The sequence below is a fragment of the Ovis aries genome, chromosome 3, assembly GCF_016772045.2.
Source record: "Ovis aries strain OAR_USU_Benz2616 breed Rambouillet chromosome 3, ARS-UI_Ramb_v3.0, whole genome shotgun sequence".
NCBI classification, from domain to species: domain Eukaryota; kingdom Metazoa; phylum Chordata; class Mammalia; order Artiodactyla; family Bovidae; genus Ovis; species Ovis aries.
Genome location: NC_056056.1, coordinates 19,243,722 through 19,259,360, shown reverse-complemented (window position 1 = coordinate 19,259,360; position 15,639 = coordinate 19,243,722). Strand labels below are relative to the sequence as shown.

At 51.2% G+C, this 15,639-nt stretch overlaps 1 protein-coding gene across 3 annotated transcripts; it reads right to left on the bottom strand.

Annotated features, from left to right (window-relative positions):
* Window positions 1-2,241: 2,241 nt before the first annotated feature.
* On the bottom strand, window positions 2,242-13,764 carry KLF11 (KLF transcription factor 11). Of its 3 annotated transcripts, none has more exons than XM_027966514.3 (4): window positions 13,575-13,764; window positions 11,260-11,529; window positions 8,660-9,629; window positions 2,242-4,905 (listed from the first exon to the last, which is right to left on the bottom strand). In XM_027966514.3, exons 1-4 carry the CDS (start codon window positions 13,617-13,619, stop codon window positions 4,619-4,621), a joined length of 1,572 nt encoding a protein of 523 aa, XP_027822315.1. In that variant the 5' UTR covers window positions 13,620-13,764; the 3' UTR covers window positions 2,242-4,618. The 3 variants fall into 3 exon arrangements, with proteins under 3 accessions (XP_027822315.1, XP_027822316.1, XP_004005728.1); XM_027966515.3 differs by having other exon boundaries at window positions 13,455-13,647; XM_004005679.6 differs by lacking the exon at window positions 13,575-13,764 and adding an exon at window positions 12,635-12,800.
* Window positions 13,765-15,639: the final 1,875 nt, after the last annotated feature.

The window sequence follows — 15,639 nt, the reverse complement described above, 5'->3', positions numbered from 1 at the left end:
TCTAAGCCCATTGTTATTTCTGTGCTCCAGTTACCCTTCAAGGAGCCCTGAATGCTTTTGGTAAACAACTAGGGCTTTTTCTTCTATGTGTAAAATAAAAGTGCCAGACCCTGAGACAGGCCCCTGCTCTCTCTACCTAGTCTTCACTTTATAAATAAGGAAATTAAAGGTCCAGTTGTTGGCTTAAAGCTCAACATTCAGAAAATGAAGATCATGGCATCCGGTCCCATCATTCATGGGAAATAGATGGGAAACAGTAGAAACAGTGTCAGACTTTATTTTGGGGGGCTCCAAAATCACTGCAGATGGTGACTGCAGCCATGAAATTAAAAGACGCTTACTCCTTGGAAGAAAAGTTATGACCAACCTAGATATTATATTCAAAAGCAGAGACATTACTTTGCCGACTAAGGTCCGTCTAGTCAAGGCTATGGTTTTTCCTGTGGTCATGTATGGATGTGAGAGTTGGACTGTGAAGAAGGCTGAGTGCCGAAGAATTGATGCTTTTGAACTGTGGTGTTGGAGAAGACTCTTAAGAGTCCCTTGGACTGCAAGGAGATCCAACCAGTCCATTCTGAAGGAGATCAACCCTGGGATATATTTGGAAGGAATGATGCTAAAGCTGAAGCTCCAGTACTTTGGACACCTCATGCCAAGAGTTGACTCATTGGAAAAGACTCTGATGCTGGGAGGGATTGGGGGCAGGAGGAGAAGGGGACGACCGAGGATGAGATGGCTGGATGGCATCACGGACTCAATGGATGTGAGTCTGAGTGAACTCCGGGAGTTGGTGATGGACAGGGAGGCCTGGCGTGCTGCGATTCATGGGGTCACAAAGAGTTGGACACGACTGAGCGACTGAACTGAACTGAACTGAACTGATCTTTCTCAGCAAAAACACAGCTAGATGGAGACAGATCTGCACCCAGGCCTGTCTCAGGTGCTCCAAGGTTTTGCACCTCAACAGCTAGGATAGATTCCCTAGTATTTTTAAAGACAACAGGGTCAACTGTGAGAAAAGCAAGTGTCGGGGCGGGGGGAGATGAGTTTGGTCATTTATAGGTTGGGATGCTGGTTAGACAGGTGTCAAGCAGACAGCTGGATATAGGAATTTGAAGCCTGGTGCATAAGTGTAAAGGAGAGACAAAAATGCGGGGGTCTTTATAGTAGAGATATCATTTTTATCTAAATCACAAGGCTGGAAAAGATCACCAAGGTTATGAAGAGAGTACAAGAGGGGTCAGGGAGAGGAACGAAGACAGAGAAGGAGCAGTGAGGTTAACAGGAAAGCAGGGTGGTGTGGCCTGCAGGGGAGCCATCTACCCTGTCCAGGGCTGCTGATAGATCACCCTGAGGAGCAAGAACTGAGGCCATCAGGCCGCCTCTGGTGGGATGTGGATACACAGCCCCAGCACAATGGCTTAGCAAGAACGTACTCACATTACTTTCCCAACAAAGGTCCGTCTGGTCAAAGATATGGTTTTTCCAGTAGTCACGTATGGATGTGAAAGTCGGACCATAAAGCAAGCTGAGCACCAAATAATTGATGCTTTTGAACTGTGGTGTTGGTGAAGACTCTCGAGTCCCTTGGACTGCAAGGAGATTCAATCAGTCTATCCTGAAGGAAATCAGTCATGAATATTCATTGGAAGAAGGACTGATGCTGAAGCTAAAACTCCAATCCTTTGGCCACCTGATACGAAGAACTGACTCATTAGAAAAGACCCTGATGCTGGGAAAGATTGAAGGCAGGAGAAGGGGACGACAGAGGATAAGATGGTTGGATGGCATCACTGACTCAATGGACATGAGTTTGAGTAAGCTCCAGGAGTTGGTGATGGACAGGGAGGCCTGGCGTGCTGCAGTCCATGTGGCTGCAAGGAGTCGGACACGATTGAGCGACTTAACTGAACTGACTCCAGAAGCAGGCCTGAAGGCTATGGCTCCTGGATGTTCTTTGGAAGCCTGGGCTGGGGGTTGGGGGGCGGGAAGCTGCTGCCTCCCATCTCCACTCTTGGCACACGGAGAGCCTGAGGACAAGGGCCATGGTTACCCGGCACCATGGTCCTGGTTCTGCCAAGGCCAGTCCCAACATCAGAGCAGCCAACATGGAAACTGCCTCTTCACATTATTTCTTTCAGAAAGAATCCTCCAAAGAGCCCGAAGGCCAAATAGAATCCCAGAAAATAAAGAGGAGGGGTGGTGGTCAGGCACTGGGTGCATTACAGTACAGGACACAGGTCCAGTTTGCAAATCGAGAGTTTTATATGATTCAAAGAAAAGTTACATCACACATATTCATTTAAATAGTATGTCAAAGTCTGTTACATAAAACATAATTCTGAAACATTTAAAATTTTATCATTGAAACTACTTTAAAAGGCTCAAAGTCAAAAAAGAACAAGCAAAACTGCTTGGGCAGTAAAGTGCTCTAGGGGCCGTGCCTCCCGCATGCTCCTCCAACGCCCTGGTGCATGGAGGGACCCCATGCTGAACACGCCCCATGAGGATCTGGTTCTCATGTTGCGTTTTTCAGGTGAAGCTATTTTCCAACTTACAATCTTTCCATCAACAACAGAGGGCCCAAAATGTTGTTTACAGAAGGTATTTCAAAGTCTCATCAGGAAATGGAAGTGTAAATAAAAACCCTTTTTCCTTTTTCTTTTTTTTTTAGCACACCTATTCTTTAGAAACAACACTGTTCAGAGAATGAACTTCATTCAGGGTGACAAGCAACCAAACACTCAAGAGACGTATTATCCACCAGAACCTTAGTCAGACCAATCCTATTTTGGGTTAATTCTGAAAAATATCCGAATTTAATGCCATTTACAGCATACACATAGAAATGTTTATGCTGATCTAGGGCATGAGTGGGATAAAGGACAGCGTGGTGGGGAAACAAGGGCTATGTACATTGAATTCTGGTTCTCTTGTAATTGTAGTATGTCTCACGACCAGTAGGAATGCTTAGCTATAGAAGTGATCAAAGACACGGAAGCCTCCTAAACACAGCCAGCACTTACAGACCTGTATGTCAATCAGCGGTTGATACTAAAGAGTAACTTAACGCGTATCAAGTGACATACAGTGAATGACCGGGTGAGGGCCATTAGACTAAAAAAGACCTGAACACAAAGCCTAATTGTACGTATTCAATATTTCACCTTTTACCATCATTTTAATAAAGGCAAATGAAAATAAATAAGCAGCAAAGACAGAATCTGATTACATACAGCATGACAAAAACCATTCCCAGGCTTGAAGGGCAGAGTGACATTACCATGTCCCTTATGTACATTCTCTTGCCTGGGTTCCCAAGGCTGCCCAGTGGAAGCAGTCTCAGCAGCTTCCTGGACACCAGGGTGCAGTCTCTACAACGCTGGGACCTGTGCTCATGGCTTCAGTGAGGCCCGTGGTCTCTTCTCTAAGCAGACTGCAAAATACCCCATTCCAAGTACTGTTGTGTTTGATCAAAACAACTCCCTTCCAACAAAGTGAATGAAAAGACAGCTTGGTAGGATTATTGCTGTACCGTGTCACTAACATTCCCCATCACTAATACTCAACAAGCAAAGGAATTGGAACATGGCAGCTGGACCGCACACACAGCTACTTCACCTCACCTAAGTTTTCCTTAGGCGGAAAGTTCCTCCAACCACTAAGGACATCTGTTTCTCTAAGAAGTGATTCTACCCACAAAACACTTGGGTAAGGCCACAGCAAAGGAAGTCAAAGGGACAGAGCAGCTGGGTCTGAGTGCTTATGTCATCTTTTCTTGGTGTCTGAGGTACGGACAGGAGGCTGTGAATTGACCACAGACACTTAGATGCTACAGCAGCTCTCTGCTCACTGCATATCTACCGATTATTTTAAGTTCATCTCTGGGCACAATCTTCACAAGTCACTCCACGGACACAGGTGACTAAGTTCTACTTAAAGAAAATTCTAATTCCTTGGGCTACATAAAGCCTTAAAGGGAACTGTTCTCTGGAATTTCCCTTGAGAGTATTAGGAAGAAGCTGCCTGCAAAGGTTTTCCTCCGCTCCCATTTCTTTAAGAGGCCCCTATTCAACTAGTTCTGATTTTAAAAACTCGTAGATCTAAAAGGCCTGATTGCAGAGTTGTAAATTTTTTTTTTTTGCCTGAATAATGTGTCAACTTTACCAAAAGCAGGGTTATTATAAAAATGTTAAACATTGAAAAGAAGATTTTAAAATCATCTACATAGAAATCGGTGATCTGAGAACCAACATCTTTTTTATAAAAAACAGTATAAAAATTAGTACCCTGTCTCAATCCTACAAAATAGGAATAGGAAGGTTGTAAAAATCCCAATTTTGCAAAATTTATTGCCAAACTGTGTGTCTGAATGCTGGTGATTTAGATTACCAAATTTTCTTCCATTTCCTTAAAAGAACTTCTGAAACTACAAAAGATACTGAACAGGGTCCCAACCAAAAAAAGACAAGTTAACAGAACGTTCATCAGAACCAGCTCCCCTAGCCCTCAAGACAATTTTTTTTTTTGTTTTTGGAGAGAAAACCATCACTTCCATGATTCCTGAAAAGAAGAAAGGCTTTGGAAAATTCCCGTCCACCACCCCCCGGCAGCCCTTTCAGGAGGAGGCTGGCGCGCACTCCGGCTCCGGCGGGCTCCCAGGGTCCTCCGCAGAGGCCACTCTGTTCAGCCTGCTGACCGCTGCCTGCCAGCCAGGGACCCTCTTGGTGGCCATGTGGCGCCGGGCGTGCTTTGTCAGGTGGTCACTGCGCATGAAACGCCGGTCGCACACTGGGCATACAAATTTCTTCTCCCCGGTGTGAGTTCTGCGGTGGCGAGAGAGTTCATCTGAACGAGCAAATTTCTTGTCGCAGCCGTCCCAGCTGCAGCTGAAAGGCTTCTCTCCTGACGGGCAAGGAAACAGACAGAAACGTAAATGCCCAGCACCTTAGTGGACACGTTAAATCATGTCGTTTTAAAAATTTTGTGCGTGAAAACCTAAGAGGTAAGTAATATCTCACTATTCCAGTAACAGGTTATTTGCAAGTCAAGAAATCATTCAAAACGCGTTTCTTCCTGCCACACCTAAGACACAACATGTCAGGGGCCCAGGATGTTGAATTAATCTTATCTTTATTTTATTTTTGAACTTTCTATTTTGTATTGGGGTGTAGCTGATTAACAATGCTGTGACAGCTTCAGGTGAATAGCGAAGGGACTCAGCCATTCATATACGTGTATCCATTCTCCCCCAAACCGCCCTCCCATCCAGGCTGCCACGTAACTCTAGGCAGAGTTCCCTGTGCTGTCCAGTAGGACCTCGGTGGTCATTCACTCTGAACAGAGCAGTGTGTACATGTCAATCCCAAACTCCCTAACCATCCCGTCCCCCTGCCAATCATAAGTTCGTTTTCTAAGTCTGTAAGTCTGTTTCATAAGTAAGTTCATCTGTATCATTTCTTTTCAGAGTCCACATATACGGGATGCCACACCATGTTTTCAAATTAAAATCTTTGACTGTGAACTTGGGGTAGGAGGAAGATTCTTGAAAAGAATCAATTCCTTTTAAAAAAAATGTAAAAGAATTCTTTTGCTCTCTGAAGCTGCAGATCTTAAAAAAAAAACCCTCCCAGGACCTTCACTTTTTCTCAGAATCATTAACTCCATCTTCATGTCTGTTATTACACTGACGATGAGGTTAATCACAAGACTGGTGAGGATTCTAATAGCTAACCTCTTGTTGTCACAAGCTTCATGCGTCTGTCACTCGCTCCATTCAGAGCGCCTGGCAGCTGTCCCACCTGCACTGGGTCTCCCTGGAGGTACGGAGGGGAGCCAGGGAGCACTTGTCTGCAAAGTCCTCCCGGCCTTTTCCTGCCTCCCAAGGCCCTCACCTTGACCAGGCTGTGACCACCATACACTGCTTGTGCAACTTTGTGAACGTTCTGTTAAATGCTGTGGCGTACTGTCATGACCTTCCTCCTAGAAGGTTTACAACTTGTCTAGTTCACCCATCTGTGTACAGTTTAGCGCCCCCAGCACAGCACTTTGTATGATAGGTGGTGAATAAATGGTTCTGAGTGAATGAGTACTGAAGAGACATCAACTAAATCTTTGGTATTTTCAAAGCAGATTTAACAGGAAAATTCAGCATTCCAGTGGGTTTTTATGAATCACTCTAAGAAAAAGGGCTCGTACTTCTTGGATTTCAAAGACCCCGTGTTGAAAGCATAAGATTACCTGTTTCCAGGAAAACGCCACTGGTGGCAGCGTACCAGGTGGCCAGATGTTGGAGACAGACAACCCTTTGGTGTGGGATTTATAAAGTGTCCCGTGTTTTCAACTTGGCAAAAATGTAGCCTTTGCCCACTCTACCTTATCCTAAGGAAAACATTCTCAGGTTGGTACAGTGAAAAACCATCTTATCTAAAGTAAACTTACCCAAGGTTTCTATTTCTTACAAAAACTCCAATTCAGTGTGTACAAAGTAGCACCGGAATTTGATTCTTCAGAACCTTTATGGTTCCTGACACTTAAGAACTTTGGGAAACCTGAAGACAGCTTGCTTGATCACCTTATTTCATCCCATCCTATCAGTATTTCTACCAAGGGAAGCTGACCGAATGAACAGTAAGACGTCATCCCACTGCATCCTCAGATGTGGAATCTGTGTTTGGACATGATCTGAAGCTCACCTCTGTAGTCTCAGTGAGAAGTAGAGCTTGCCAAGTCAAGGAGCCACTTAGAGGTAACCTGTTCACACTAACCCTACAGCACCAATAATCAATCATGACTTTATTAGTCAGGCTCCTAAGACAGACACTGAGTGTATACTCAGTGAGATCAGACAAGTATGCTGCTGCTGCTTCTAAGTTGCTTCAGTCATGTCCAACTCTGTGCGACCCCACAGGCGGCAGCCCACCAGGCTCCACCGTCCCTGGGATTCTCCAGGCAAGAACACTGGAGTGGGTTGCCATTTTCTTCTCCAATGCATGAAAGTGAAAAGTGAAAGTAAAGTCGCTCAGTCGTGTCTGACTCTTCGTGACCCCATGGACCGCGGCCTACCAGGCTTCTCCGTCCATGGGAGTTTCCAGGCAACAGTAATGGAGTGGGGTGCCATTGCCTTCTCCGTCAGACAAGTATACAAGTAACAAAAACACAAAGGGACAACGTGGTGAAAAGCACAGCAAACCACTAGGGGCAAAGAAAGGAGGAGAGATGAGGAAATACCTTAAGAACTGGCTCTTACAGGGTTTTCAGTAAGTACAGATGGGCAGAGGGTGAACAGGGGCATCGTGGGGCTGCAAAGAGAAGGTGAAGCCAGAGAGGCAAGTTCTTCACAGGCCAAGTTTGGGGCTCATCTCTGAAGCACACAGCCCCTCCACAGCGCGGAGGGTGGTAGAGCTCCTATAAGGCCTGTGTTCCAGATGCAACTTCATTCCGCAAGTGGGAGCCACCACGGTCAGAGTTTTAATGTGCTAATTACAAACTGCTCTACCTCAAATGCATCTCAGAGTAAACTACCATAACCACTCCCTTCAGTTCAGCTTTTCCTCAGCTGTATTCTACAATTCACTGCCGTCCCCCAGGCCACCAGCAGACGCCTGGGGTTCTGTGACCAAGGGTGCTAATGAAACACATCTTGACTGCAGAACCCATGACCTGTTACTGTGCTTTCATGTATGAATGTGTATGAACCTTTCTAAGCTGAGTTTAGTGAGCAGACTATTTAGCCACTGCTACTGCTGCTGCTAAGTCGCTTCAGTCATGTCTGACTCTGTGCGACCCCATAGACGGCAGCCCACCAGGCTCCCCCGTCCTGGGATTCTCCAGGCCAGAACACTGCAGTGGGTTACCATTTCCTTCTCCAATGCATGACAGCGAGAAGTGAAAGTGAAGTCGCTAGTCGTGTCCGACTTTTAGCGACCTCATGGACTGCAGCCCACCAGGCTCCTCTATCCATGGCATTTTCCAGGCAAGAGTACTGGAGTGGGGTGCCATTGCCTTCTCCACACCAGCACCACGTAGCTATGTAAATGCAAACTCCATGAAAACGTAAAACTAGGTTCCTCAGATACACTGTTCACATTTCAAGTGGGTGTCACTGGTAGCTACCCTCCTAACGGACAGAGAACATTTCCATCACTGCCAAAAATCCTTCTGGACAGAATGGACAGGACTACAGAGAGATCACTAGGTCATTACAGTTAGTCTTCTTCTGTGACTTCTGAGTTAAAACTATGTATTTCCCAAAATAAAAAACCGAAATTCCTTTTAAGTTCAAATATTCTAGAATTTTCCACACTTTGGAGAGCTCTTTCCCCACAGTAAGTCTAAGTTGCACTGATACAGAGTGTTTACTGAATGTGAATGGACATTTTCTAAAATGCAAAGAAAAGCCTCCACTGCAATATGAGGAGAAAGAGGGTGCATGAGCCTCATCCTAAAAGCCTATCAATCACAGGTTCAGAGAACAACACTCTGAATGGAAGATTCTAGAAAAACCACTGACAGATGTACTAATGTTGACCCCAAGACGATCAAGGCTTTTCAAAACCAAAGAAAAATGGTCACCTTCTCCAGTGGGTCCCAGCTTTGCTCCCACCAAGAGAAGGCTGGATCTGACCTCCCCATGCCCTACCTACCCTGCAGTACTCACCTGTGTGAGTGCGAAGATGAGCCTTGAGGTGGGAACTTTTGAAGTAGGTTTTCCGGCAGCCTGGGAAATGGCAAACATAGTTCCTCCTTCGGGAAAAGTCTACCTGAGGGGCACAGCTCTGACTGGATGCAATGAACACTGGAGCAGGGGCAAGGGGCAGGAATCTGGTGTTCCCGACAGGCATGCTGCCGGCTGAGCATGTGGTGGGCTGGGGGAGGGCCCCCTGGGGCAGAAGCAGCATCACGGTTCCCTGAGGCACAGACGTTCCCACGAACACAGGCGGGGGTGCGGGAGCCGCATGGGGCAAGACGGGCTTGACAAGCCCCGCAGACACCTGGGGAGGTGGCTTCAGAACAGCTGGTAACAGGCCACTGGGTCCAGTCACAGGGATCATTTGGCAGAGGATGGGGGGAGTAGAAATGGGGACAGAGATCAGAGGGGTGGCTTTCCTTGCCAAGTCGTTTTCATAATTCTTTGGTGAGCAGGTCTGAATTGCAACGGGCCACCCTGCCTGCTGGCCTTTGTTGGTGGGGATCAGGCCACTGGACTTGTGCGAGCAAGGCTGACAGGACACTGAGTTCATGCTGAGTAAACTGTCTGTGAGATGCATGTCCTGCAAAGTTTCAACATGTCCCAGGAACTGTGCTTCTCCTTCTGTGCAAGTTGGAAGCTGCTGTTCTTGAGTCTGGGCTGTGGGACAGGAGTGATGGGCAGAAGCAGGACTCCCGCCAGCGTGGCCAGTGATACCTGTTACCGTGGCCCTGCAGGGCGGGCTGGCAGCTGGCTCCAGCAGATCAGGTTTCAGACCAGGCAGGACCCCCTCTGCTGTCCTGCTCAGCACTCTGGCAGCCCCAGCAGAGGCTGGGGGGACCGCCACGACCACGGGGGCTTTGGAAGCAGTTACTTGGGGAGGAACAACTGTCCCAGTCAATGGTTCCAGGAGGTCAGGGCTCTGAGGAGGAGTCATGCACTTAAAAAAAAAAAGTACCATGTGAAAACGTTGTTCTGGTTAAATTTTAAGAAACTTACTTTGAACGTGTTGTCTCCCCAAGGCCTTCACAAAGAAGTATCTAGAAAAGACTGGTCGAGGTCTGCTCATAGCAGCACCCAGTGGATACAAAGGCTGTATCAGCCGCTCTACTTCCTAGCTTCCTCCCCTTTTCCTGCCCTCTCAAAGCCATCCATTTGCTCAGTTGTAAGAAAACCAGTGCCATGCTTGGCCTTGCACATCTAAATGGACAATTTAAATATTAGGACTACAAATGAAAGATGAAAATTTATGTTCAAGATGAGTGCTTTACATGATAATTTTAGATTCTCAAAAAACTAAAAATTCTAGTGGAAATCATCACACTTATCCACTAATCACATATGTATCCTGCACCTACTGAATGCAAAGTAAAACCTAACAGAATGATCCCTAAAAGGCCATGTTCCAACCAGGGGTTCTGTCTAAACCAAGCCTTTCTTTGTGTAACAGCCCCCCGCCCCAACAATTCCCACTTATTCTCAGCCTCCGAGGGGAAAATTCCAATGCCAAGTAACTCTGAGAGCATGAAGCAGGGCACCTCAGCCCAGGTGGGTGGGGGCGTGTGTGGTATGGTGTGATGTGTGTGTGGAGTGGTGTGTGTGTGGTGTGGTGTGTGGTGTGGTGTGTGTGTGTGGCGTGGTGTGTGTGTGGTGTGGTGTGGTGTGGTGTGGTGTGTGTGTGTGTGTGTAGAAAGGCTTGATGGAGAAGTGGTATCTGGGTAGAGGTGGAGGAGAAAAGAGAAGGAACCAGCATAAGCTAAGACCTGTGTGTCTGTCATGTGGACACACATGGAAAGGACAAGTGGACACAGGGGTAACCAGGCATTGGGGGCTGGGCCAGAGGAACTGTGTGGGAAGTGCAGAGCTCAAGGCAGACCAGCACTTCACCCTAGGATCAGAGCTGTCTGGGTAGCCAGGCCCACTACCTGGACAATCCTCTCTACTACCTACAAGTCCCTTCTCATCCCTCTAAGTTGGTTTTCCACACTCCTTTCAATACAAGCCTCTAGCCCAGGACAATCAGATTATAATCTCCAGTTTTGTTGGCAACTGACAGCTCTCAACGTCTCCAAGTTGACAAGCAAGTTTTCTCCGGGAACTTCATAGCTATAGCAAGTTAGGAAAACCGAAACCAGTGCTTGACTGGACCCAACTCACCCAAGAAAGCTGGCTGCCACAGAGAGGCCAGGATTTCAATCCAGCTAACAAAGGCCACCTGGCACCAGAGCACAGGCCTTCCCCAGCTGCAGCTGTTGATCCTGACCTTGGACTAGGGTATCTGGGGGAACCAAAGCCCTGCCCTGCAGTTTCCCAGGGAAATCAGTACACTTCACTTTCTCCCATCAATCTGCAGGTTTCAGTCGCTGGACATTTTCACCCCGTGGCTACAAACCATGATCAGCTGAAAGCTATTTTAAAGAGCAAAAGGAAGTTTTCACCCTCTGGACCCACACACAGGGAGGACATGAACTTGCTAGCCAGCATCAGGCAAATCTACCTAGGATCTCTTCAGCACATTTAATGAACGTACTTCAGTCACTGCACAAATTACTCCTCTCCTTCGCTCTTACCAGAGTTGACAGAGAATGGAAGTCCTTTGGTAGCTCGGATGGGGCTGTGTCCACATGCACTGACGTGGTGACATCCCCAGAGTCAGAGACGGGTGTGAGGGGTCTGATCTTCAACAGGTCAGCTTTCTGAGATCTCTGACCCCAGGAGCTCATGCAAACAAGAGCCTCCACAGCTTCCATGTCATTCTGCTCCAAGATGCTGCATGTGGACCTCTCGCTGTCGTGCCGTTTCCTCTCCAGGATTGACTCACATATGTCCATGATGTCAACCTAAAGGCAGAACAACAGGATGGCTACTCAGTTCCTGGAGACACAGGGAGGGGCACCCCAACAGACAGCATGGGCACACGCACAGGAGCCCGCCCAGCACCATGGGCAGCACGTGGATGCACTCTAGCTTTCAGGAAGGATGCCCACAGAGCAGCCAAGGACCACCGAGCTCCAAGACAGCATTCTGCCGACGGGAGGAGGAATGAACTCAGCTGGCCAGTGGCTTTCACAGAAAACCTTGATGCTTAACAAAGGTTATTAAGTTCCTGTTTTCTGTAGGTAAAATGAATAATAAGACTTATTTCTAGAGGTAGGAGCCTGTCTAGTACCTAACTGTCCCCGGTGGAGAAGAAAAGACACCCATGGCTCAGGTCGGCTGAGATGAGAGCACGGCCCTTCTGAGCCAGTGAAGCCACCAGAGTATCCCCACAGGCCCATCTGTGACAACCTTGGAGGACCCACACCAGGCAGGGCATCCACTGCTCAGCAGAGCTTGAGGCAGGAAAGCCCGTGCTGTTCGGTCCGGGTCCCCACAGCCGGGGGCACCAAGTCACTTCTGAGGCCACCAGGCCAGCGAGGGGACGGAGGAAAGTTTAAGATCTGCCACCAGCCGGAGGCCTGAGGGCTTTCCAGCGCAGCACCCTGTCTTTTTAAGCAAGAGAGGGGTGGGAAGCAACTGGAACGGATTTGTTCCCAAAGAAACTTTACATCTACAAAGATACACACTTCTAGTCAGTTCAGTCGCTCAGTCGTGTCCGACAATTTGCGACCCCATGAACTGCAGCATGCCAGGCCTCCCTGTTCATCACCAACTTCTGGAGCTTGCTCAAACTCATGTCCATCACATTGGTGGTGTCTGCCAACCATCTCATCCTCTGTCATCCCCTTCTTCTCCCGCCTTCAATCTTTCCCAGCATCAGGGTCTTTTCCAATAAGTCAGTTCTTCACACCAGGTGGCCAAAATATTGGAGTTTCTAGTCAGTTTGCCTCAATACTCAACCTGTCCTGCCCACGTTGCCCCCCACCCAACCCCCAGAACCCAGGTAACGCTGCTGCTTTTTACAAAGGCTGCTCCGGGCCTCCTTGGAAGGAGCTGCGAACTCACAGACGTGGGGTCTGCCTCCTGCTTGGCGAGGAGGAACAGGGCGTTGCGGGGCCCCCGGATCTCTCTCTAGGCTCCTCAGCGGCCCGCGCGGATCGACGACTAGGCCCCAGATGCAGCCAGCGAAATCCACGCGACCCTCAGGCCTGGACCGGAGACACCCCGAGGTAGAGGCGTGGCGCCCCGCCCCACGCGTGCAGCCTTCCCGCCAGCACTTGCCCCGCCCCTGCGTTCCCACAGCCCTCGCCCCGCCTCCACTTTCCCGCCAGCTGTTGCCCCGCCCCCTCGGCCTTCTCACCGCCCGCCGGCCGCGTTCCCAGTCCCCGCCCCTCCGCGGCGCCCCGCCCCTCCGCCGCCTTCGCCCCGCCCCCTTGGCCTTTTCACCGCCCGAGGGCCGTTTTCCCAGTCCCCGCCCCTTCGATGGCACCCAGCCCACCTCGGCCTTTTCCCCGCCCCCGGCGGCGCCCCGCCCACCACAGCCCTTGCCCCGCCCCCACCCTCCCGCCAGCTTTTGCCCCGCCCCTCGGCCTTTTCATAGCCCGAGGGCCGCGTTCCCATAGTCCCCGCCCCTCCGCCGGCGCCCCGCCCCCGCAGTCCTCGCCTCGCATTCCCGCCGGCCGCGCCCCGCCCAACGGCCCCCTCCTCACAGGGCCTGGTGACGTCATGGCTGGAAATAGTCCCGCACCTGGGGGCTGGCAGGGCGGGGCCGCTGCGGCAGCGCCGGACAAAGCTGCGCGTGGAGCGGCACGAGGCACACGCCCCCTTCCCGCCCCTCCCGCCGCGGCCTCGCACGGCCACCGCCCCTCCCGGCGGCCGAACCCACCCGGGTTCCTAACGGTGCGCCCGCGGTGGCGGCGAGGCTCCGGGTCCTCCTCCACTCGCCGGGCACGCACAAGGCATCGCGTCCCCACCTCGCCCCTCACGCCGAGGGGTGGCCACTCACCACGCGCGGCGCGTCGCCCGGGCCCGCGGAGCCCGGCGTGTGCATAGTGCTGGCGGCCTGGAGGCAACAAAGCGCCCGCGAGGCAGGAGCTCGGGGGCTCGGCAGCTGCCGCACGTGCGCGGCGGGCGGCGGCGGCGACCACCCGGAGTACCGGCGGCCGGCGCGCGCCTCCGCCCGCCCGCGCAGCTCTGCCCTGGCGCGGCCCTCGCGGCGCGGGCGGGGCGGGGCCGGGGCCGGGGCAGGGGCTGGAGCGGCGCGGGGGCGGGGCGCGGAGGCGAACCAAAACACGCCCCGCCCCCTCTGGGCGGGGCCGCTCGGCGACAGCCAATCCGCGCCAGGCGCGTTCGCCGCCGGCCAATCGGCGCCGCGCCGGGCCGCGTGATCAGAGCCTGGCCGCGGCGTGATCGGGCAGGGCGGGACGCGGCACGTGTTTTGGTCGCGGCGACGGGGCGGGGCCTGAGGCCCTGGAAAGTAGGGGAAAGGTCTCGGCGGCGGCGGCGGCGGTGGCGCTGCGATGTGATGTGACTGCCACGGCTGCGGCTGTTGGCCGCACGGCCAGGCTCCGGGAACCGACCGCGCAGCTGGGGTGGGGGGAGTCCCTGAGCCTAAGGAGCTGGCTGGGGTGAAGGACTGCGCTTAAAGGCGATGGGGGCGGGGCACTGCCCGTAGCCTGCCAGAGGGCAGGTCCCCCTGAGTGAATCCGCACAGTGGAGGCGGCTCACCTAGAGGCCTCTATCCAGAATTTGCTTTCTTGAGCCCCAGGTTACGTTTCCTGCATCTGCTCTTTGCAGCAGATATCCAGAGCCCAAGATTCTAAACCTGTGTCTGCTGGACGCGCCCCCCGTCCCCAGGCAGCTCCGGGCTGCAGCTTCCGCTTAGTTCAGGGGGAGTGGGGAATTGAAGGCAAGACGGATGCCCACCCAAAAGTCACCTGGTGAAACCCATTCTCCCCAGACCAGGTGTGAGCATCACTCTCCTCTGGGACGTCTTCAGGCCTGAATGAGAGAAATGCCAAGGACCCCCAGAACCGCCCCCCTCCACTCCGCCGCCCCCTTCACCTCCCCATCTCCCACCAGCATTTCGGTTTCCTGTGTCTCTCTGGGTGTGGTTTATCCATTCGGCAGCTCAAAGTTCCTAAAGAGCAGGCAGAGTTTATTTGTACCCCCCCCACCCCCCGCCGCCGCAGCCTGCGGTGAGGCATGAGATCACCCTTCATCCACTTACGTGACCCATGCTTGCTGAGCTCGGATATGGGTTGGCACAGTTCACGGTCCAGAGGCCACGGTCAGGAAACCTCGGCCCTAAAAGCTGAGAGCAGGTGAAAGGAAGGGAAACCTGCCCTGTGGGGACTGGCTCCTAGCAAGAGAATCCCTGAGCATAAGGAACAGGCCACCAGAGCACCAGGCCCTCCCCCTTGTACGGATAAGTAAGCAGATGGGGTCCAGGGCTCTGGCCAGCTTGTTCCTCGACAGGCCTTCTCTGTTGGGCAGTGGGATGATAAGCTGGCCTCCGGCTTCTGTCCATTTCATCTTTTTCAGATCATTCCCAGTACCTTTCATGGCCTGTAACCTTTCTGTTTCTTTAGTTATTTGTTAACTGTCTCTCAACCAGAAGGAACCCTCCCCCCAAGTAGTTAGGGACCTTGTCTGATTCACTGTGAACCTCTGGTGCCTGGTTCCCTGCAAACACACAGTAACCATTGGTTGAATGAGTGAATGAAGGTCAATACCATCCCTCGCAGGCCACCCCCCCTTGGACATCCTGCGGACACCTCTAATTCAATGTCCTTGAAACCGAGTTTCCATTCTACCCCAGTCTGGATTTCTCACCTCTGGAAGGAAACCCACCAGGTACCTCATCCCTTCATCCAGAAATCTGAGTCACCTTTGACCCTTCCCTTGCCTACACTTGCTTCCTACTGCCAGTTACTTTGTGTTCTTCTTCCTAAATATTCCTCAAACTCTTAACTTCTCTCCATTGCCTACTCCTGCTGTGGTTCAAGCCACCATCTTTTCTCCTTTTCTCACCTGAATTATTCCACTGCTTCCCAATGGGTCTCTCTGCC

Coding starts and splice junctions, on each gene's coding strand:
- KLF11 (XM_027966514.3), bottom strand. CDS start 13,619: ATGCACACGCCGGGCTCCGCGGGCCCGGGCGACGCGCCGCGCGTG. Junction 11,530..13,574: donor CGGGCGACGCGCCGCGCGTG/GTGAGTGGCCAC, acceptor TTCTGCCTTTAG/GTTGACATCATGGACATATG. Junction 9,630..11,259: donor TCCATTCTCTGTCAACTCTG/GTAAGAGCGAAG, acceptor TTTTTTTTTAAG/TGCATGACTCCTCCTCAGAG.